The sequence below is a fragment of the Bubalus kerabau genome, chromosome 3 (genome assembly GCF_029407905.1).
Source record: "Bubalus kerabau isolate K-KA32 ecotype Philippines breed swamp buffalo chromosome 3, PCC_UOA_SB_1v2, whole genome shotgun sequence".
Lineage (NCBI taxonomy): Eukaryota > Metazoa > Chordata > Mammalia > Artiodactyla > Bovidae > Bubalus > Bubalus kerabau.
In genome coordinates, this window is record NC_073626.1 from 116,753,473 (window position 1) to 116,774,492 (window position 21,020).

Genomic DNA, 21,020 nt, shown 5'->3' on the forward strand with positions numbered 1-21,020 from the left:
ACTCTCCTTTTCTAAAAATTCAAAAAGGAAATGTACATGGTAAAAGATGTCTCCACATGTGAGCGTTTCCACTACCTGGCCCCATCCTCTCCATCAAATAACTAAGCTGATGAATATTTTGGCCAAGTGGCTTGTTAAGAAAGGCTGTGCCTGGGGAAGCAGGTAGATGACAGAGAAGAACAAGAAAAACGACAGTGCACCAAGAGCCAAGCGCTAGGAAAAGCGCTTCACACACATTGTGTCCTCTGGTTTCCATGTAATCATATGGGCAAGGTCGCTCATCATGACAGATGAAGACACGGGTGCAGGGCGGCCCCTTGGCTGGGGATGGAAGTGCCACCTGTCCTGTCCATGGCCAGCACTTAGCAGGGAAACCAGACACGTAGTTCCTGCAGTCCCATGAGCACAGTCCAGCCTCCAATATCAGAGTAGGACTGCCCAGATCTTCTCCACAAAATCCTTCAGAAAGGGTTCATTCCGCTCCCGCTGCGGGGCAGTGCTGGAAGGGCCATGACCGTGATGACAACTTGCTGCCTGCAGCCTTCTTCCCTGATGTCTGTTCTGTGCAGCAGAGGTGATCATTTCAAAGCCTAAACTGGATTACATCCCACACGAACTCAGACCCTCCAGGGGCTTCTCCTTACCCTTAGAATAAAACCCAGAATTTACCCTCAAGCTTACACTGCTGTCTCACTCCCCCTGCCCTCCAAACAAGAACCTCCTTCCATATCCAAACACCCTCCAGGTTCATTCCTGCCTCTGGAGGGTTGCCGGACTTGTGAGAAGAGGGGAAAAGATGCTCAGCTAAATTCGAATTTCAGACAAAGGATGATTTTTCTTTTTAGTAAGCTGCACGCAGTATTTGTCATATGTGAAAGCGAAAGCGTAGTTGCTTAGTCGTGTCTGACTCTTTGTGACCCTGTGGACTACAGCCCACCAGACTCCTCTGTCCATGGAATTCTCCAGGCAAGAATACTGGAGTGGGTAGCCAGTCCCTTCTCCAGGGCATCATTCCAACCCAGGGGTCAAACCTGGGTCTCCCATATTGTGGGCCAATTTTTTTTTTATCATCTAAGCCACCAGGGAACTGCCATTTGTCATATACTCACAGTTCAATAAATAAAACACTCTACCTGAAATTCATGATCATTGGTCATCCTGTATTTTACCTGGTAACCCCACACCTCAGGCTTCGGCATCCACGCTCTTTCTACCTGAAACACTCTTCCTCACAGAGTGCGCATGCCTCCCACTCCTCCCTCCTACACACTATGCTCCAACTTCTCCTGAGAAGCCTTCCCTGATCTGCTTACCTGGCCAGTCTACCTCCTTACTCTGCTTTTCCTTGGCACACACACCACATGTAGAAATTATCTGACCTATGGGATGGCTACTGTTTGGTGCCCCAAAGAATGTAAGCTCCTTAAAGACTTCAGTTGGCCCGTTCAGTGCTCTTTCCTCAATCCGGAGAACAGGGCCTGGCACACAACAGGTCCTCAATCATTACTTGTTGCATACTGAATGAAAACATGGGTGACTTGAGTGCTATAGATATTCATTATAAGGATACTCTTTTCCTTTTAAGTGGCACAATGTATGTTCATCATTGTATTAGAATCTTTCAACAATACCCTGAGGCAAGCATGGCAGGCTTTACCTTGACCTCAGTGGAGAGAAACCAGTCTGAAAACTCAAGGAAATGTTCTAGGCCACACAGGTAGGAGCTGAATTCAGACAGACTTTCTTTTTTTTTTCATGGAAAGGCATTTTAAACATAGCAGTGTGTACATGTCAATCCCAAACTCCCAAGCTATCCATGCATCTTCTGCAATATGCAGTGCTGCCCCCGACCATGGGGGGGAAGGCAGGGATATCAGAAACAGAAAGTATGGAATCAATCATGTGCAAGACAGCCGAGGGCTGGGAAGACCTGAGACAGGACTACTCAGGATATTAGGGAAGGGATAGGACTTCAAGAGAAACTGCTGTGAATTTTCAACACACCCCAAACCAGTGGGGTTCTAATGAGAGGGTGTGCCAGGATCCTTGCCCTGGCACACCCTCTGAAAACAAAACCCGACAAAACTCATTGTGCATTAATTAGTGCAGAAACAAAGACAGATTCAGCAAGTGCAAAGGTGACTACGATTTCCCTTGTCCTCGGGAAGCCAGCTCCCTGGTCGCCGGTGGCAGGTGGGCCGCAGCGGAGGCGGCCAGCCCTGGGTGCACAGGCCCCTCTAGCTGGAGTCGCGGTTCTTCTGGTTCCGCATCAGGGGGCTGTGATGACGCAGGCCCCCCAGCAGCTCCGGCAGAAGTACTTGAAGCACACCTGATCCCGACAGAAGAACGGGCCAGGCTGGGAGCTGCAGATACGACACACAGAGTCTTCCAGGTAAGGGTCGATCTGAACCTTCTTGGTGAACTTGGTGGTCTTGATCTCCACAAAAGCAGCACTGACTGCTTTCAGGTAACTGCGTTGGTTGTTCAAAGTCACACGACCAGAGCCAATGGGATACTTGTGCTTATCTGTGTCAATCCCAGCATACACTACACCACCAAATAGGTCGTTGAGAATGGTGGCCAGGGCCTCGGCGTTGAGCATCCCATGCAGCGCACCCACGAACACCGTCCTGCTGGGGTCGAGCCTCTGGGAGGGACTCTGCACAAAGCTGCTGTCGGCCAGGACCCAGGGGATCACCTGCACCTCCTTGCAGCGCATCCTCTGGCTGGACATCTTGAAGTAGTACTCGCTCAGGCCGTCCGGGCTCAGTGGGTCATGAGAGCAAGCCTGAAGCAAGGCCCGGACAGACTTCTCCAGTTCGAAGACCAGATACACATACCCTTTCGGCATATTACCTTTGGGAGGACACCGGGGGTGCTTGCCATCCTTACCAGGCCACTCCACACTCAAAGAGCCGAAAACACGGAAGGTGTTAACCAATCCAGCTTCCGCAATGTCCCAGGGGACGCCTCCTAGGAACACCTTGCAACAGTAGATGGGGTTCTTGTAGTTCCGGGGAGGGAGCTGACCGCTCCACGTGCAGGTGGCTTCATTCACAGCTGCAGCTTGCCTGTGTAGCCTGGCCTCTCTCTCTCTAAGCTGAAAGGGTCTTTGGGAGCTTCGAGGAAGTCCCAGGATGGCCACACAGAAGCTCCTGGCCATCACTTTGATGCACTGGTTGGGGAGGGAGTGACTGAAGCCAGAGCAGCTTGCTCTTGGTCCATCCGGGACCCAACCCCCATGTTTAAAGGGTCTCTGGGGCCACCCCCCGTCAGAGACAGGAAGGGCAGGGGAGGGGAAATTCGGAGGCTTGAGATCAAATCTGAGAGATGATCTGATCCCGAGCTGAAGCCACTGGTGTCCGAGTCAGAAGGGCTGCTAGAGCGAGAGTCCAGGATGGGCCGGGTGTCCAGGCGCGGTCCTCTAATGGAGGGTGCTGAGTGTGTGCTGCTCTGGGCTGAGGAGTCTGAGTCCTGGGTGCTCCAAGGTCAGTCCCAGCCTGTGAGGCTCAGGGACTGCAGGCCAAGGCACAAGTCATTTGCATCTGGGAGGCCACGGGAAGAATCTTGCGCAGAGGTGGGGAAAAGCATCCTGCTTGTGACTGTTTATTCTGAGTCTTGGAAGTCTGCTGGCAAATGATCATGAATTCCTCGATTTATGGGTGTAGTGCAGACTCTACTGAAATCCAGAGAATTATCCAATATGGCATTTATCCTTCGAAAGATATTGGCATTTCTACACGTGGAGAGTGTAGAAATTCAGAGTTTCAAAAATTCAGAGTGTAGAAATTCAGAGTTTCAAAAATTTATCCCAAATCTCTGTGGGAAGAGACCTGTCAATTTCCTTTGAACAGGAGAGGCAACAAATTATTCTTCTGTCATGAACTATTCAGATAATAGAGAGATGCTTCTTACACTGCACAGAGGCAAACTCGGCCCCACTGGGCCTGCATTCACACTGAGGACACTAGACCCACAGTCACCCAGCTGATAAAAGTGGTCACGTCTCAGCCACCAAGGACAGAGCTCCTCTTTTGTGGCAGTGTGCAATTTTGCCTTAAGTGTAGATCCAGGCAAATAACGCTGGGTAACAAATAAGAAAGGGCTTCCCAGGTGGTGCTGGTAGTAATGAACCCACCTACCAATGCAGGTAGATGTAAGAGACGCAGGTTCAATCCCTGGGTTGGGAAGATCCTCTGGAGAACAGCATGGCAACACACTCAAGTTTTCTTTCTTGCCTGGACAGAGGAGCCTGGCGGGCTACAGTCCATAGGGTCGCAAAGAACATACAGGACTGAAGCGACTGAACACACACACATGCAAAACAGCTCTTCTTTTGCAGTAGTACGTGATTTTGCCTGAAGCGTAGATCCAGGCAAATAATGCTGGGTGACAATAAGAATAAAAGCTGGGCCAGAAAACTGTGCCTTCTAATATAATTGTCTAATTCCATTCTAACAGTCTAACCCAATCCTCTGCATTCCCCAATAGATAAAATATTAAAGAGCATTATATTAAAATTGTTAATAAGTGCTCAAAATGCCCTTGCTTCATGTCTCAAACTTAATGTTTTTAGCAGAATTTAATCTTAAAATTTTACAAAAACAATTCTTCAAGATTAGAAAGTTGATAGCTGGTGAAGTCACCCACTTAGAACAAAGAAACAAAAAAGCTATCAACTACTTTAAAAAATGCTTTAAATAGTCATTCATTCAATAAATATGTGTGTCAGGCACTATTATTCCTGTAAACAAAACAGACAAAAATCTCTCTAGAGATGACTTTTCATATACCTTTTCTTAATGCTGGATGTTGATGGTCACCCCAAGACCTTCACACTGACTGTTCCCCAAACCTGTTATATACCTGTATCAGACTTCTGAACCTCTTCCTCTCTCACTTCCTTCAATATGGTGCTCACACACCCTCCTCCCATTTCTTCAGTAGGGCATTTTCTGAACATGCTATCTAAAACTGACACCATCACTCCTCATGAGCATTTTGAGTTCCATCTCAGTTTTATTTCTCGCCACAGCTCTACTGTAATCTAAAAGATATATATTTTACTTTTTGTTGCCCGTCCCCTCCTATAAAACATAAGGCAACTTAAGAAGTGTTTGCCTTTTGGCTCACTCTCATATGCCCAGCATCCAGAAAATCCCAGTAGCAATGAATTCCCCTGGTACCCAGACTATGGATTGTCTTATTTCTCAGTAAGAGGAACCAAGGGGACTTACAGAAAACACCCAGGGTTATGTCAAAAGGCCTCAGAAGACAATATGCATTGGCCCCCACTGGTCAAAGAAGGAGTAATATGAGAACTAGAAAGAAAATAATTGGAATGGATCAAACATATCAAATATAGTTCATTCAAAGCCTTGATTGAAACAAGGTGCTGATTGAAACAACAAGCATTAAAACAAGCAAGCAACCAAACAAACTACTGGTCACCAGTGGAAGATGGTAGGAAATCAACAGAGAAATCAAGGTTTCCTTTATGAACTGTTCCTCAGGGTAACCAAATACCAGATAAGGACTCATTTCTCTATACAGAGTATTCCTGATATATTAAGAATGAATCCTGATGAATCCAGGCAGTAATTATCGATGGCTGCTGATATCACAAAAAGAGAAAAAGCTAGGCATTTATGTGTCTCCTGCACATTTAATATCATCCATGAAACAATTTTGAAAAAAAATGTTAAGCCTGACTCTGATCAAGCCTCAGATCTACTATCAATTTACAGGAAATACAGGGTTGCGGAAGCAGGTTATCCAACAACATGGGTATATGGTCATAAAAACTCAGAGTACAACAAACTCTTCTAAGAGTACAGAGTACAACAGCTTCTAAGGCAGGTAAAGTTTCGCCAGTGAAAAATTACAAGGGGCACCAACAGTTGTAATTTATGGTCATTGCTTAAAACTCCATTCAAATAATAAACTTCAAGTTACAAAATGGCCTACAAAATGTGAATAGTAATCTGATATTCAAAGATATTATGGAATTCTGTGATTTAAAAAATACGTAACAGTTTTAGTAGTTTTAAAAAAGAGCCTCTTAAAGGTATGTGGTGAAACATTCACAGATGATACGATTTGGGGGATTTGCTTCAAAATAACCATCTGGGAGAGGTGTCAATGAATGAGATTGGCCACAAACTGACACTTATTGAATCTGAGTCCCAGAATACAGAATTTCCTTATATCTGTTCTTTTACATAGGTTTTACATTTTCCACATTAAAAAAAGTTTAAAACATAAAACTTCACAAATGTCTTACTGGTATATAATATGAATGATCAGAGACAATGTTTAAAAGTTTGTAAAAACACAAATTGGAGATGACTGCATCAAAGCCCCCATCTGCCACATGTTTCTAAAGAGCAAACAGGTAATGGTTTGGGGTTTGGCAAGTCCCTTTTAATTTCTGGAAGGTGGAGGTCAGAGTAAGAAATCTCAATCTAAATGTTGTAGTTTGTGAAAATAATAATAATTTAAAAAGAGAAACAAAAAAGATATAAAACTAAATGCTGAGTATGTGAAACTGACAAACAGGAGTGGTCATAAAAGAACGAACTTAGAAGAAGGTCGAGGTTGAGGAAGATCGAGAGATCATTTAAGCTGACGACAAATACAGTTTGGTAAAATCAGGATTGTTTTTAAAAAGTGGTTTCTAAAGATGTCTTAGAATTCAGGTAATAAAAGCCACAAAAAACACACAGATAAAGAAGATAAAAGTAAAGGCTGAATTCAAGAACTGAAAAGAACAAGATCATAAATCTCTGTCACCTCCTGTGTTGCCAAAATATATTATCTCACAGAAAGAGAATTTCCTGTGTCAAATGGCCAAACATTTAAAAGGTGTGTGTGGGTAATCTCAGGCAACAGTCTAGTGGTATTTTTAAAGTACTCCCTGACCTGTCCCAAGATGTTAGTTATATTTTCTCATTCAGGTTTTCTCCTGCAACCTGAACAGTCAATTGTTTACCACAGCCCACTTTGACAAATTAGTCTGTGAGACACCATTTCCAAGATATCTTTAGCAGCCAACATAGTCCATAAATCCAAATCATTGTACTGGTTATTAGGATTTCATTTCATGCTCACATTCACAAACATTTAACTTTCAACCTTTGCTGTTGGCATTAATCTTGGCATTAATCAACGGATTAAGTACGCTGAATTTAAACTCAAGGTTAATAGCACGCTCAGCCAATATTAGTTTTACATATTGCCAAGGGAGAACAGGAAGACACAGAGAGCTTTATGTCTGTTTTTTCTGAAACATAAGAAACAGACTGATGAGTAAGGCATGAAATTGCTTCTTTTGTTCCTTTATAAGGGACTCACACATATAGGTGGTTGTGCACACAGACACAGACACACACACACAGACACACACAGTCACTCACTCAACCGGTGCAAATTGGCATTTGAAGCAACAGCTTGTACACATCCTAAGATCTAGCAATCAATCACCGAGCAATTGAATGGCAACATAAGCCCTTAAAAAAATAGTACAAACAAATTAAGAAGTCTGGAAGGGTGCGATGGTTGCTAGTTACTACAATAATTGTGTAGACAGCAAAAACGTGTGGGCATCAAATATATCAGCACCATCTATCAATATAATATCAATAGGGGTAAAGACATTTATTCTCAATTGTGTAAAAGCTGATAGCAGTAAAAGGCTCTGCGGAGGGCTAAGTTAATAATACCTGAAACAATGACATTCAGAGTAATTACTTGATAGGCTCTTGTCTCTAATGGGAGTAGTTACATGGCTCACAAAAACAGATGCAGAAAATGAACTGCCCGATGATCTGGGAATGCAAGGCTGGTTAACGGACACGACTCATTCATTTGCTCCCACCTGAGTACTTGGTTTTCATGAGTTGTATCTTCAGGAGAATTGGTGCTGTTTTGGTGGGGGAGGGGGCTAGTAAAGCATTAAAATTATGAGTATTTGAAAACTAGCAATGAAGACTGATTAATGGAAACCAGCTAACTTAGAGCTGTATGTCAAACACAGGTGGATTTGAGAATAGAACTGAACGCAAAGGCAACGATGACAAATGACTTCATTTGAGCTCAGCTTTCATTCGACGTGAAAGGGCAACAGTAATGGTGAGTGCAGAAGGACTAAGCAACTAAACCTCTCGGAGCCTCTAAGATGCAGCTCTCAGAGCTGGGGAGACGCTGGAACGGCACTGTGCATTGGAGGTGTCCGGGAAACACGGGGCTCACTCATGCTTCATTCTTCTCTTTCTGCCTGCCACCCAGGGAGGGCAATGCTGAGACTTTTAGCACCACACCCAGGCCCTAATACAGCGTCAGACACAGTACAAGCATCTGTGGGGATAACGAAGGGTAAACACTGATGGCTTTACCTTCTGAGAGTCCCCGTAGAGGCTGGTAGACTACTAGTTGGTGAGGGGAAGATTAGAAGTTTCAGGGGAAGAAAAATGCAGGAAAAGTGCCGTCTTCTAAGATTGGTCTGAATCTAAATGCCTCAATTCAACTAGTGACTGACTATTGGAGATATTTTACTTCATGTCCTCTTTCATATTTGTCAAAGCTCTGAAGTTAAACATACATGGAAACAAGAACTGGCTCTTCTTCAATTTTTGTTGTTGTTCAGTCCCTAAGTCAAGTCTGACTCTTTGCAACCCCATGGACTGCAACACACCAGGTTCCCCTGTTCTTCACTACCTCCCACAGTTTGCTCAGATTCATGTCCATTGAGTCGGTGATGCTAATCATCTCATCTCCTGCTCTTCAATAAGGATTAAGAAAAGAATCAAAGTCACCAGTGTATTCACTGATGAAGTAAAAAAAAATCAAATGACGATGTCTGTCAATCACCTTCCCAACTGCAAGAGTAAGCTGGCATACGATACAGGTTAAATGAAGTAACAAAAGAAGGAAAGTGTGAAGAAAGCAAGAGGAAAAAAAAAATAGACAAAAACAGCACCACAAAGCTATAGATGTTGTCCAGGATTTATAGACTACTAGAACAGAATTAACAGGGTTTAGGAAACATCTCTAATAATTTCATTTTAACAATGGCAAGAGGTTCACTGCAGCTTCACACATCCAGTTCATGATTTTAATATGAACAAGCATCACCTCCTGAGAAAGGAAGCCAAGGAGAACTATATTCTTCTATATTTCTAGAAGTCTAGGGATCTAGAATTAAATGAGATCGGTGAATGAGAACCAGAAATTCATTTTAATTCTAAAAGGAAATCAAGGTCCCAACAGAAAATGTCCCAGGCAATATGACACTCCACAACTGTACTCAAATAATGGCAACATCAAAAATCTATCATGCACAGACATAGAAAACAAACTTATGGTTACCAAAGGGGAAAGGTGTGTGGGGGGGAGGGATAAATTAGGAATTTTGGAGTAACACACACACACTATTTTATATATAAAATAGATAAGCCACAAGGACCTACTATATATCACAGAGAATTATACTCAACATTTTGTAATCATATAGGAAAAGGGGGCTTCCCAGCTGGTGCTAGTGGTAAAGAAACCACCTGCCAGTGCAGGAGACAGAAGAGATGCAAGTTCGATCCCTGGGTTGGGAAGATCCCCTGGAGGAGGGCATGGCAAACAACTCCAGTACTCTTGCCTGGAGTATCCCATGGACAGAGGAGCCTGGCGGGCTACAGTGCATAGGGTCGCAAAGTCGGTCACAACTGAAGCAACTTAGCACATATTTGGGAAAAGAATTTGAAAAAGAATATATATATATTTTATATATACACACACACACATAGACCTGAAACTAAGACAACATTCTAAATCAGCCATAGTTCAATAAAAAAACTAAATACCCACCTCGAAAGTAAAGTAAAAAAAAAAAACTTACTATGAAAACATCAGTTAAAATAATTATCATTTATCAGGCTCTACTCTAAGCATGGTCCCATATAGACTCAGGAATCCGCAAGGTAGGATTCTTTAAAAACAAAATTAAAACTTTTATATTATAAAGGAAGAACCTGAGGCACAAAGAGAGCAACTTTTCTAAGAGCACAGAGTTTAGCAAGCATCAGAAACAGAAGCTGAAGTCAGGTGTGAGGCTCTAAGACAGTACTATTGAAAGGCTCATATTGATTACATTTTCTTCTCTTATAGGGTGCCTATTAAGATGCTTCGAAAAAAGAAAAAATATTTTCTTTGAGTGCCAGAGTTTCAAGATAATTTTCACATTAAAATTTTGAAGAAGTTCCTAGTTGTTTCCCAGGACCCCTTCCTGGCTCAATTTACCTGTATCCATGCTTTCTCTTCTATTAGACTTTAAAGATAATGAATGCATAGCATGGTGCCAAGCAAATGAATTCTCAGTAACTGTTGACAATCAATGAACATAACAGATGTTCAATAAGTGCTCACTGAACTGAGTTCAGTGGAACAAAAAGAAAAGTCTGATCAATTGCATAAGAAAAGAGTAGAATAGGCAGAATAGGCAAAGGAAGCACCATTCCATGTCCAGGAAGGAGAAAAAAAAAGTTAAAGGTTCTGAAACAAGACACCCAGGCTCCAATGTCAAGTCTACATGATCCATCACATCTTTATGCAGCCCAGTCTATCCCACACTCCTCTCAATTTACCTCCACAGAGGTTCCCTCTTCTCTCATCTTAGCTACATCCTTCCATCCCTTCTGGTAGTGGTAGTGTTTCAAAGGAAGGGAAGCAGGTCATATGTAATCACGATGCTCTTCATCTGAACCATTCTCCCGCACCTCCCCAGCTCTGGCTCAGGAAATGAAGACCCAGGCTGGAGCGGGCACCTCAAATCCTCTTCCTCTCCCTTCACTTCAGCAGTCCTCCCCAAGATGCAAATGGTTAGGAAGGCGTGAAATTAGCTCAGTTTGTCAATCAGGGAGCCCAGTTAGACTGTGGCTAAATTCTATCAAATGGAAATGGGAAAAAATTTTTTGAAAATTGAACTAAATGAGGGACTTTTCCTCAGGGCAGGAAAGGTGCCTTTAGCTGACTTCTCACTGGAGTGAAGGTTCACCCATAGCCCCAGGCCTTACTCCTCTGGAGAAGAAAGTGAGGAGGCGGGCCCCAGGCCACCCAAGCGTGAAACACACTCAAGTACACGCTACAGAATCAACTTGTCAGCAGCCTGCTAGTAAGGTACATCACACACCCAACTCTCAGAGTTTTTTCATTTCCAAGAGGTATTTTAACTATCCTTTACTCTGACAGTTCCCATGATGGCCCTGGGGTGGCCATGGAGCAACCTCATCCAAAAAAAAAAAAAGTCTGACTCTTACAGAGGAAGCCAAGAGGGACAAATCCCACAGATTCCAGGGCCACATGCCCTAGAGCAATGCTGGTCTGGCTTCCATCCCCCATCATCTTAGGCCACAGAGGAGAGACACCTGAACCCCACAAGGAAAAAGTATGGCAAAAACATTTCATTTAGCCTCAGAATTGAGGCATTCTCCTCTCTGCACAGGATCACCAGGGAGATGTTATTAAGTATTGGTTAAACAACAACGGTACCAAAACTAGGGGTGCAAATAAAAGGAGATGGAAGCCAAGAGCCTGCCCAGTGCACAACCTTAAAAATTAGCCAGCATCCATTCCACAAGCTCTGAGGGCTACTGCCACTGCCCATAAGGGATGGGGGATAGAGCCAATGGAGTTTTCATTCCCTGCTCAGTTCTCTTCTGTAGCTGGCTCTGAATAAAGTCTTAACCCCACCCCGCTCCATCAACCTTTCTAAAGGTGAAATGAATCACTGAAGCATGGAACAGATTCCATGTGGTCTGTAAAAATGCCCTGTGACTCTTAAAAAACAAGCTTCTATTTAAATTCAAGGGTACAAATGAAAATGAAGTTTAGATAAAAAGGTGGGAAAAAGGGAGAAAGTTAATAATTCAGTCTGTAAGTACAATAAATAGCAAACTCAGCCAAGAAGCACATGAAAAGATGCTGAACATCATTAATCAGTAAGGAAATACAACCAGCGATACAATGAGTGAGATACTCCCTCATACCCATTCACATGGCCATTAGAAAAGAAAAAATAGAAAATAACAAGTGTTGGTAAGAATGTGGAGAAGTTAGAATCTTGTGCACTGTTGGTGGGAATGTAAAATGGCACAGCTGCTATGGAAAAGAGTCTGGTGGTTCCTCAAAACATTAAAAATAGAATTACCATATGATCCAGCAACTCTGTTTCTGGATATATACCCAAAAGAATTGAAATCAGGGTCTCAAAGAGTTATATGTACACCCATGCTCAGAGCAGTACCATTCACAACTGATGGAAGATGGAGGCAACCCAAGTGTCCAGTGACAGATGAATGGGTAACAATATGCAGTCTGTATATATAATGGAATATTATTCAGTCTCAAAAAGGAAGGGCATTCTGACACCTGCTATAACATGGATGAACCTTGAGTACACTATACTAAGTGCGATCAGCAGATCACAAAAGACAAATACTGTATATTTCACTTATAGGAGTACTTGGAGTAATCAGAATCTGAGGCAGACACAGCAGAATGGTGGTTGCTGAGGCTGGAAGGAGGAGGAGGCTCTGGGGTTACGGTTTGATAGGAACAGTTTCAGGTTGGCAAGATGAAGCGTTCTGGAGATGGATGGATGGTGGCGATGGTCACACAGCAACATGAATGGACTTAATGACACTGAACTGTACGCTTTATGATTAAGCTGGTACATTTTGTTATGTGTATTTTACTGCATTTTTTTTAATTGGTAAAAAAAAAAAAAAATTAGTGAACTCAGACTATTTTTTTTCCTCAACGGGGGAAAAAAAAAATCATGCTACTTGGGGACAGAGGAGAGCAATGAAGAAGGAAATCATAAACCGTTCACGTAAAAACAATATACATTTTTAAGCTTTTCAAATTCCAGGCTTAGCTATGGAACAGACCAAACACACATCGACTCCACCCCCCGAAAGACACAAGAAGCCGCTCACCTCACTGAGGTAAATAAAAAAAGAGCAGGTGGACCCATCCACTCCGTATTCTGCGTAGCAGGGATCCGAGCGCCACATATTTTTCATCCACTGAAACAACCAGAGGAGGAAGAGCACTGGTGAGTAGCCATTCACTGAGCGGGCACGTCTGCCTAGAGGCTGTGAGATTCCTCCAGCAGTAAAGCCCAGGAGCGCTGGTGGGGAGGGATGTTTTCTCAAGAGCAGGTGCCTCATAGACCCTGGCATGAGAGTGCCCTCCCGGAGACCTACAGTCGCACCAGCCCCAGCACGGAGCCTGGAAAACAGCACGGGAATCAAGGCAGGAGCACAGTGTGCACTTAAATCCCATATGGGAGCCATTTAAAATGCTCTGGGGCTTGTCTCGCCATCCTAAGTGATGTCTGAACAGAAACTTTTCTCTGAAAGCTACTGAGCAGGGAGTGGTCTCCCCAAGGTTTGGCCACATAAATGCAGTGAAAAACAAACAAACAAACGTCAGAGTGGCCAACAGCGTCTGGGCACTCAACTGCACACGCAAATGTGACATTTAAATAACAATCTGGAGACCTCACAGCTGAGGCCTGGGGACTTGGGAGAAGGGAGCTGGACACTAAATCATGGAAGCCCCTTGTCTTTGGCTCTTGAAGGATCACCCGCTGGAGGATGGGAAAGAGAGGGAAACGCAATTTCAGACACAGCAGGTGCCTGCAATGGCCCAGCTCTTTCAGTCTGACCAGTTAGTCACTGTTGACTAACTCCATGGAGCTGGCATAAGCAGGGAACGGTTGTCATGGCCACAGCCCCAAACTGGCAGGGCTGATACACCCCTTACATGACTTCCTTAAAGAGGGCTCGATCACCCATCTGCATTGCTGGGGAGGAGAGGAGAGGGGAGGGGAAGCCAGGGGCTGTCAGTGCAGGTCGAGGAGGAGGGGGTACATGGATATCACTCTTGACTTACCTTGATTTTCCCCTCGCAATGGGGGTAGCCATCCATAGGAGGCAATACACATTTTTCTTGAGCTCCATTAATGATATCTGAAAAAGAGGAAAAGAACAAAGGATACCATCAAGTTTATGGCAAGTGTGGGGCAGAAAGAGAAACAGAAAAGAGAAGTCTATCCTGGGAGCCACGTTGGCTCTGACCCCTCCAGCTGGTGACATGCTGACTGGTCTGCAGTGAGGACTTGACCCAACCACAGCCAGTCTCCAGGGTGGTCAGAAACCTGTGATGGGTGAGGCCAAGTCTGAAAGGAAGAGTCAGGCCAACCATAGTGATTACTTAGAAACTCGCAACTGTGAAACCGAGAAAACAAACAAGTGGGCGGGGGTGAGGGGTGCAGGAAAGGAAGCCAGGAGATTAGGAGGGTCCCTGGGTCAAGCCAGGCTGGGCCACGAGGACAAACTGAGGCCACGAGCAGCTTCATGAACACGTGTGCTTGTCACTTACGGAACTGAAAACAGTGGTGCAGATGAACTTATTTACAAAACAGAAATAGACTCACAGATACAGAAATCAAACTTACAGTTACCACAGGGGAAAGTGGGGGGTGTAGTGGAGGAATAACTTAGGAGTTTGGGATTAACAAGTACATACTACTATATATAAAATAAATAACCAAGTCTTACTGTTACAGCACAGGGAAATATACTCAATATTTTATAATAACCTGTAAGGGGAAGGAATATGAAAAAAAATATATATATAAAAGAGAAACCATTTTCCTATATATCTGAAACTAATGTAACACTGTAAATCAACTATACTTCAATAAAACAAAACACACAAGTGCCTGAGCTGAGGCAGCCCAGGAGAGAGAGAGGTGAAGGTGTACAGAGGAGCAGAAAGCCCCAAGATGCTTGTGCAAGGTACAACTTCTAACAGACCCGGTTCTTATATTTCCACCAAGATCTCCTTATTCTTCCAATCTTTCCTCCCAATAAACTCCCTTTCTATCAGCAAGCTCAAGTGGACTCCTATTCCTTGTAACTACAGAATCAAAACTAAAAAGAATGCCCTCCAGAAGCTTACAGTTAAGTGATAGACAGCAGACAAACTGGTCAACAACTGAACAGTAGCTTAAAAGGCCTTATATTAGGGAGGGCCAGGGAAGGATGCCCATACCAGTCTCTAAGCATCAGAGAAGACTTCCCGCACCCAGAGACATCTCGGCTGAGATGTGAAGGTGCAGGAATGAGCCAGGTAGGGGGACATGGTAAAGACGCTGTTCAGCGAAACGTCCACATGGAGGACCTGATCTGATGAGAGTGAATGAGGGTGAGGTACTGAGATGCGAAGAGCTGACTCACTGGAAAAGACCCTGATGCTGGGAAAGATTGAAGGCAAAAGGAGAAGGGAGAGGATGAGATGGTTAGATAGCATCACCCACTCCATGGACATGAAATCTGAGCAAACTCCAGGAGACAGTGAAGGACAGGGGAGCCCCGAGCGCTGCAGTTCACGGGGTCGCAGAGTTGGACATGACTTAGCGACTGAACAACAACAACTGAGAGTCAGGCAGGACCCAAACCAGAAAGGCCACGAAGACTCCGGCCTCTGTGCTAAGGGCATGGCTGGTGGAGCACTGGAAAATTTTAAGGAGAAGATAATTATGATCAGGCTTTTGTTTAGGAATGATCATTTTAGTTGGAAATTAGGACACTCCTAAACCTACATGCTTCTCTTCTGGGACCAACTATATTTTCCAGACACACTTGGAAAATGTCCCCATTTCTCACTGCTGACCATTTTCAATTCAAAGTACTGGTCAGACATTAGATCCCAAACTACAATGTCATTTGACAGTGGTATTTAAACAATGTTGATGGCTGCTAGGGCTAAAACAGAAGTCAGTGCAAAGAGAAATTTTAGTTGTACCTGTTCCTTGAAATTCACTTCATCTGAGAGTCTAAAACAGAAACCCCAGACCTCCTGATTGAGCCTTTTCAATGAGCATTCTACCTGCTAAGGATAACTAGAGCGTAAAATCAGTATCTTCCTTATCATAGGTTGGAGGCTGTCAGTTAGTTGATAACATAAAAAACACTTAGCTTGTTGGAGTCTTTGTTTTCCCATCTGTAAAATCAGAATCACTGCACTTCTATTTCATGTAGGTCTTATTAAATAAGTTAACATTTGTAAAAAGCCTGGTTGGCACTCCTGTCGGCTGGTATCAGAGACCACGGCAGGTGCTTAAGAGTTGGCATTTGCTGTATAATTCCACACAACCTTCAATCGCTATATCCAGGAAAGCAGTGTTTCAAATGCACAGCTGCTTCTGGAAATGAATTCTCTTTGTTTTTAAAATAACCGCAGGCTTGAATGGTGGATCTCCCGAAAATTCCCCTTCTGTCTCACTCGCACGGCGACAGCCAGCTCCAGTATCCTCAGACAGATGGGCTGCCTTACCAAAAAAGAAAGATGCTTTCCAATGACTACTGCTCCAATGACTAATTCCAATTTTGCTCACATTCAACAAGCAAATAAGAGGCAGCACAGGTTCCGAGAAACTAAGCAGAGTCTAGAACTGCTGAAGTTTGTGGGTAACTGAACATTTAAGGGATCCTTAGAGATCAGTAGGCTTCCCAGGTGGTGCTAGTGGTAAAGAACCCCCCTGCCAATGCATGAGACATAAGAGACTCAGGTTCAATCCCTGAGTTGGGAAGATCCCCTGGAGAAGGGCATGGCAACCCACTCCAGTATTCTTGCCTGGAGAATCCCATGGATAGAGGAGCTTGGTGGGCTGCAGTCCATAGAGTTGCAAAGAGTCGGACAAGACTAGAGCGACTTATCATGCATGCATGCATTAGGGGTCAGTACCTCTCTTTCGTTACACACAATAGGGATTATTCTAGTTCTGGATGTTTGGAGCCAGAAGTTACTGCAACTAAATGAGTTGGAGGTATGCTTGTGTGGGGCAAAGAGAAACCACCAGGTGATAAAATTAACCAGCAGGTCCATGAAGGGTGCAGGCAAAGCCTGGTTGCTGGCAGTGTGGGTCCACTTCATCTAAGAGTTTCAAGGAAAAAAACTATGTTATGCCAACTTTTTCTGCAAAGGGCTAGACAATAAATATTTAAGGCTGGGCAGGCCACATGGTCACTGGGATGTAGCCGTCACAACAGGGGGAATGGCATGATGTGTGTGGCTGTGTTCCAATAAAACTTTATTTACAAACACAGGTTCAGACCCTGGTATTTGCTATGCTAAGAGAACCCCCAAAAGAGGATCCTCGCTTCTTCAAAGACCTGCTGAACTGACGTTTTAAAGGACATCTGCAGGTACTCTCCTGCCAGGTGTGCCCTTCCTCCTTTAAAACTGAGTTGGAGCATCCATCCTCACCTGAAGAAAGCTGAGATCCTCCCTCCCTATCCCTATGTTCAATCAAGACTGAGTTAGGATTGAGGGCTGCCTCTTCAGCTCCTGGCCCTCCCATGGCAGTGAGCAATCCTGTTCTCTTTTTTGCATCTGTCCACCCCCTTTCCTAGGACATCAGAACATTGTGGGAAGGTTATATCTTTCTGCTCCATCACCAGGCATTCAGCGAGTGCTGCTGGACTGAATGAACACTCACATGTTCTGCCTGACCCCCACCTCCCCCACTGCCACATACACACACATCTGACACTTTGGATCAAGGAGAAGGAGACTAAGCTGAGACCTCAGTGTTTTTTATTTCTCTACTAAGCAGCAGTGTGTCAGCTAATCCACCAGGGGCTTCCCTGGTGGCTCAGAGATTAAAGCGTCTGCCTCTAATGCGGGATACCTGGGTTCGATCCCTGGGTCGGGAAGATCCCCTGGAGAAGGAAATGGCAACCTGCTCCAGTATTCTTGCCTGGAGAATCCCATGGACAGAGGAGCCTGGTGGGCTACAGTCCGTGGGGTCGCAAAGAGTCGGACACGACTAAGCGACTTTAACTAACTAACTAACTAAGCAGCAGTGTGTCAGCTAATCCAACAGGGCTTCTCTGCATTTCCATGATCTTAGGAGGGCTTTTTTCGCTATTTGTTACACAGTGATGGGTTTGAATAGATAGCAGCTTCCAAAAGTGCAGTTTGTGGCTGAAGGCTCTGAGGTAGCCGGGATCTGTGAAAGGGAGACACAGGAAGTGCCAGCCTTTCTTCTGAGCATGGGGTTGAAATGCTCCCAGAATCCGACCACCAGTAAATAACCTGAACAAGACCCTTCCACTACCCCCCAGGCCCTGAGGAGTCTCAGCACACCTCACAGGGCAGTTCCCCATCTTGCTTCCATCACGAGGACAAAAACCCAATGAATCATGTTTTTATTAGATTTTTCTAATAGAAACAGAAGACTTTTCTACCTCTGGAAGAGCCTCCAATCTCAGTTTAGTCCAGTCACTCAGTCGTGTCTGACTCTTTGTGACCCCATGGACTGCAGCATGCCAAGCTTCCCTGTCCATCACCAACTCCCGGAGCTTGGTCAAACTCATGTCCATCAAGTTCATGATGCCATCCAACCATCTCATCCTCTGTCACTCCCTTCTTCTCCTGCCTTCAATCTTCCCCAGCATCAGGGTCTTTTCAAATGAGTCAGTTCTTCGCATTGGGTGGCCAAAGTATTGGAGCTTCAGCTTCAGCGTCAGTCCTTCCAATGAATATTCAGGACTGATTTCCTTTAGGATGGACTGGTTTGATCTCCTTGCAGTCCAGGGGGACTCTCAAGAGTCTTTTCCAAACCACAGTTCAAAAGCATCAATTCTTTGGTGCTCAGCTTCCTTTATGGTGCAACTCTCAAATCCATACATGACTACCAGAAAAACCATAGCTTTGGCTAGATGGACCTTTGCTGGCAAAGTAATGTCTCTGCTTTTTAACATGACTACTTTTCAAGGGGCATTTAGCTTACTGCTCATGAGGCCCCTCCAAAAAAGGAGACAGGATTCTGCCAAGATATGTTACTAGAAGGTTCTTCCTGCTGTTTTCCCTACCCTCCCCCACATGTCAAATTGTTTTTTTAATGGTGAAAGGGCAAGGTACTAATATAAAATGCAAATGTAAAATAAGATGCTAATGCAAGCAAAGAAACTCAGCTCTTACTATTGTTCAGGATTCGGTTTAATTTCTCACCGTCATAACCAGCCCAAGTAGTGCCCCGCACTGAAAACATCACGTCTGAACTGATTCTATGGTGCTGTCAACCAGGTATTAGAAAAAAGGCAGGATATCTAGGTGTGAAAACTCTGTTGTTTTATCAGAGTAGTAAGAGGTCAAATATTAGGCGGAATCTAAGAGAACAGTTTTATTATCAAAAATGCTCACCACTCAGGAAGAGCACATGCACTGCAGGAGAAGTGACAGAAGACGCCATAAACACATCCAGAGCGAGGTGTTCCTGTCAAGCGTGGAAACAGATTCTCCCCAACAGCCCCAACATGTGTATACAGATTGAGAGAGACACAATGGGATTTCAACTATACATTTGGAAGTGACAGAGACCAAGAGATATGGAACCAGGCAGATAGATGTTTTTAACTCATGCTTTTCTCTGCCCCAGGAAAGAAGGAAAGTGGGAGAGAATGGGGTGGAAGTAAATGGTGAAGACAATCTCAGCGGGATGATGACAACAGAAAAAGGGTGATTCAGGAAATGAAGGTGGATGATCGAGACCTCTCAAGATATATGACCAGCCTTTTGAAAGTGCCGGTACACATATTATCACATTTTACACTCACCACATCCTCCTGAACAAGGAAGACAATTACCTTATCTTATGGTTTGGAAAGAAGCTTCAAAATCCTCAGCATCTACCTCCAAACTCAGCCCACAGTTACTTGGAATTTCTCCCCAAAGCCTGTGGCTTCTTGCCATGTGCTGAGATGTCAAAGCTGCATCCTTGAAAGACATGGTCTGTATCCTCGAGGAGCTCCCCAGGGCTTGAGGAGCAACCACATACAGCAGAGCGAGGCACACATCAGTGGAACCCCATCCCCAGATAAACCTCCTGAAAGGCTGGACAGCCACCCTTTGGCTAGCCCCCACCTACTGCCGGGCACCCTGGCAACTCTGCAGAATTTTTTTTAAACAAATAAATGAACTACCGTTACAAAGGGATCAAGAGCCTCAGTTTCAGAGAAGTGCAGGGAGAAGGAGAATGAGCCACAGAAGAAAGGGGGTGAGCAGTCCCCACTGGGAATCCCTAAACCAGAAACTCTGAGTTCCAGACCACACACTAAACAAGCTGAAGGAATCTGAGTTCCACATGAGGAAAACGACAGAAGGAGCAGCAGTGAAAAAAAGATTTGTTTCCTATGCAGAGAGGGAGGAAGTGGACCCATTCCCTGCGTGAATTACTGATATTCATGCCTTATCAGTATTTAAAAAGAGAGGCTTATAGTTTTGTGAGATATGATCTTCATGAGTTCTGTGCTAACTGTCCTGATGCATTCACAAACCAAGCACAAACACTGGGCACCACACAAGGAAACCTTTATCTTTTAACTGCGCAGTTCAATGCACATACATGGAGATGCTGTTGTGTTTTTAAACGATCAACCCTGCAGCATCATAAAACACTCACCTACTCAAATTCACATTAACTTAATGATAACCATTGCTCATTTTGAAGGACAAAAGTGATCCAGAAATATAGTTATAAAAAGAAGCTCATAACAAGAGTCTGGCAGCCAGGTGTCACTCTGAATCTGATTCTATCAATGCTTGTGGGTGGTACCACCTGTAAGAAAGTCAGCTACAAGCTTCTGGTTGATGATGATAAAGTGAGGACACGGAGGGGAAGGGAGTGGATGTGTGGGGAGGTGGAGGCTGAGGAGGAGGTGGGAGAAAAGAAGAGAGGTGTGTTTGTAAGTGAGCCCCACACAGAAGATAGTTATTTCAGAATGAAAGCTGACCCTCCCAAGAGAGCCTCCTTTGTGAAGGCTCACTTTTCTGAGTATTAATTATAGCAAAGGCAACATGTGTTTTGAAGTGGCATTTCTTTTTAAGAACTTGTAAAACACGGTGTCATTAATTTTTTAATCTAGAACTCAACAGGCATCGATAGGTGAAGTGTT

The 21,020-nt window shown here is 44.2% G+C and overlaps 1 protein-coding gene and 1 pseudogene across 50 annotated transcripts in view; both read right to left on the reverse strand.

Moving 5' to 3' along the window:
- The window catches only part of MGAT5 (alpha-1,6-mannosylglycoprotein 6-beta-N-acetylglucosaminyltransferase), a 398,003-nt gene that overhangs the window by 159,076 nt on the left and 217,907 nt on the right, over nt 1-21,020 (reverse strand). For all 50 annotated transcript variants that reach the window (XM_055572802.1, XM_055572785.1, XM_055572804.1 and 47 more), the window contains 2 exons: nt 13,948-14,024; nt 12,987-13,076 (listed from right to left, as the gene is read on the reverse strand). In XM_055572802.1, coding sequence (XP_055428777.1) covers nt 12,987-13,076; nt 13,948-14,024 — 167 coding nt within the window. The remainder of the gene's footprint in view (nt 1-12,986; nt 13,077-13,947; nt 14,025-21,020) is intronic.
- LOC129646511 (cytoplasmic polyadenylation element-binding protein 1-like) lies at nt 2,022-3,741 on the reverse strand (annotated as a pseudogene).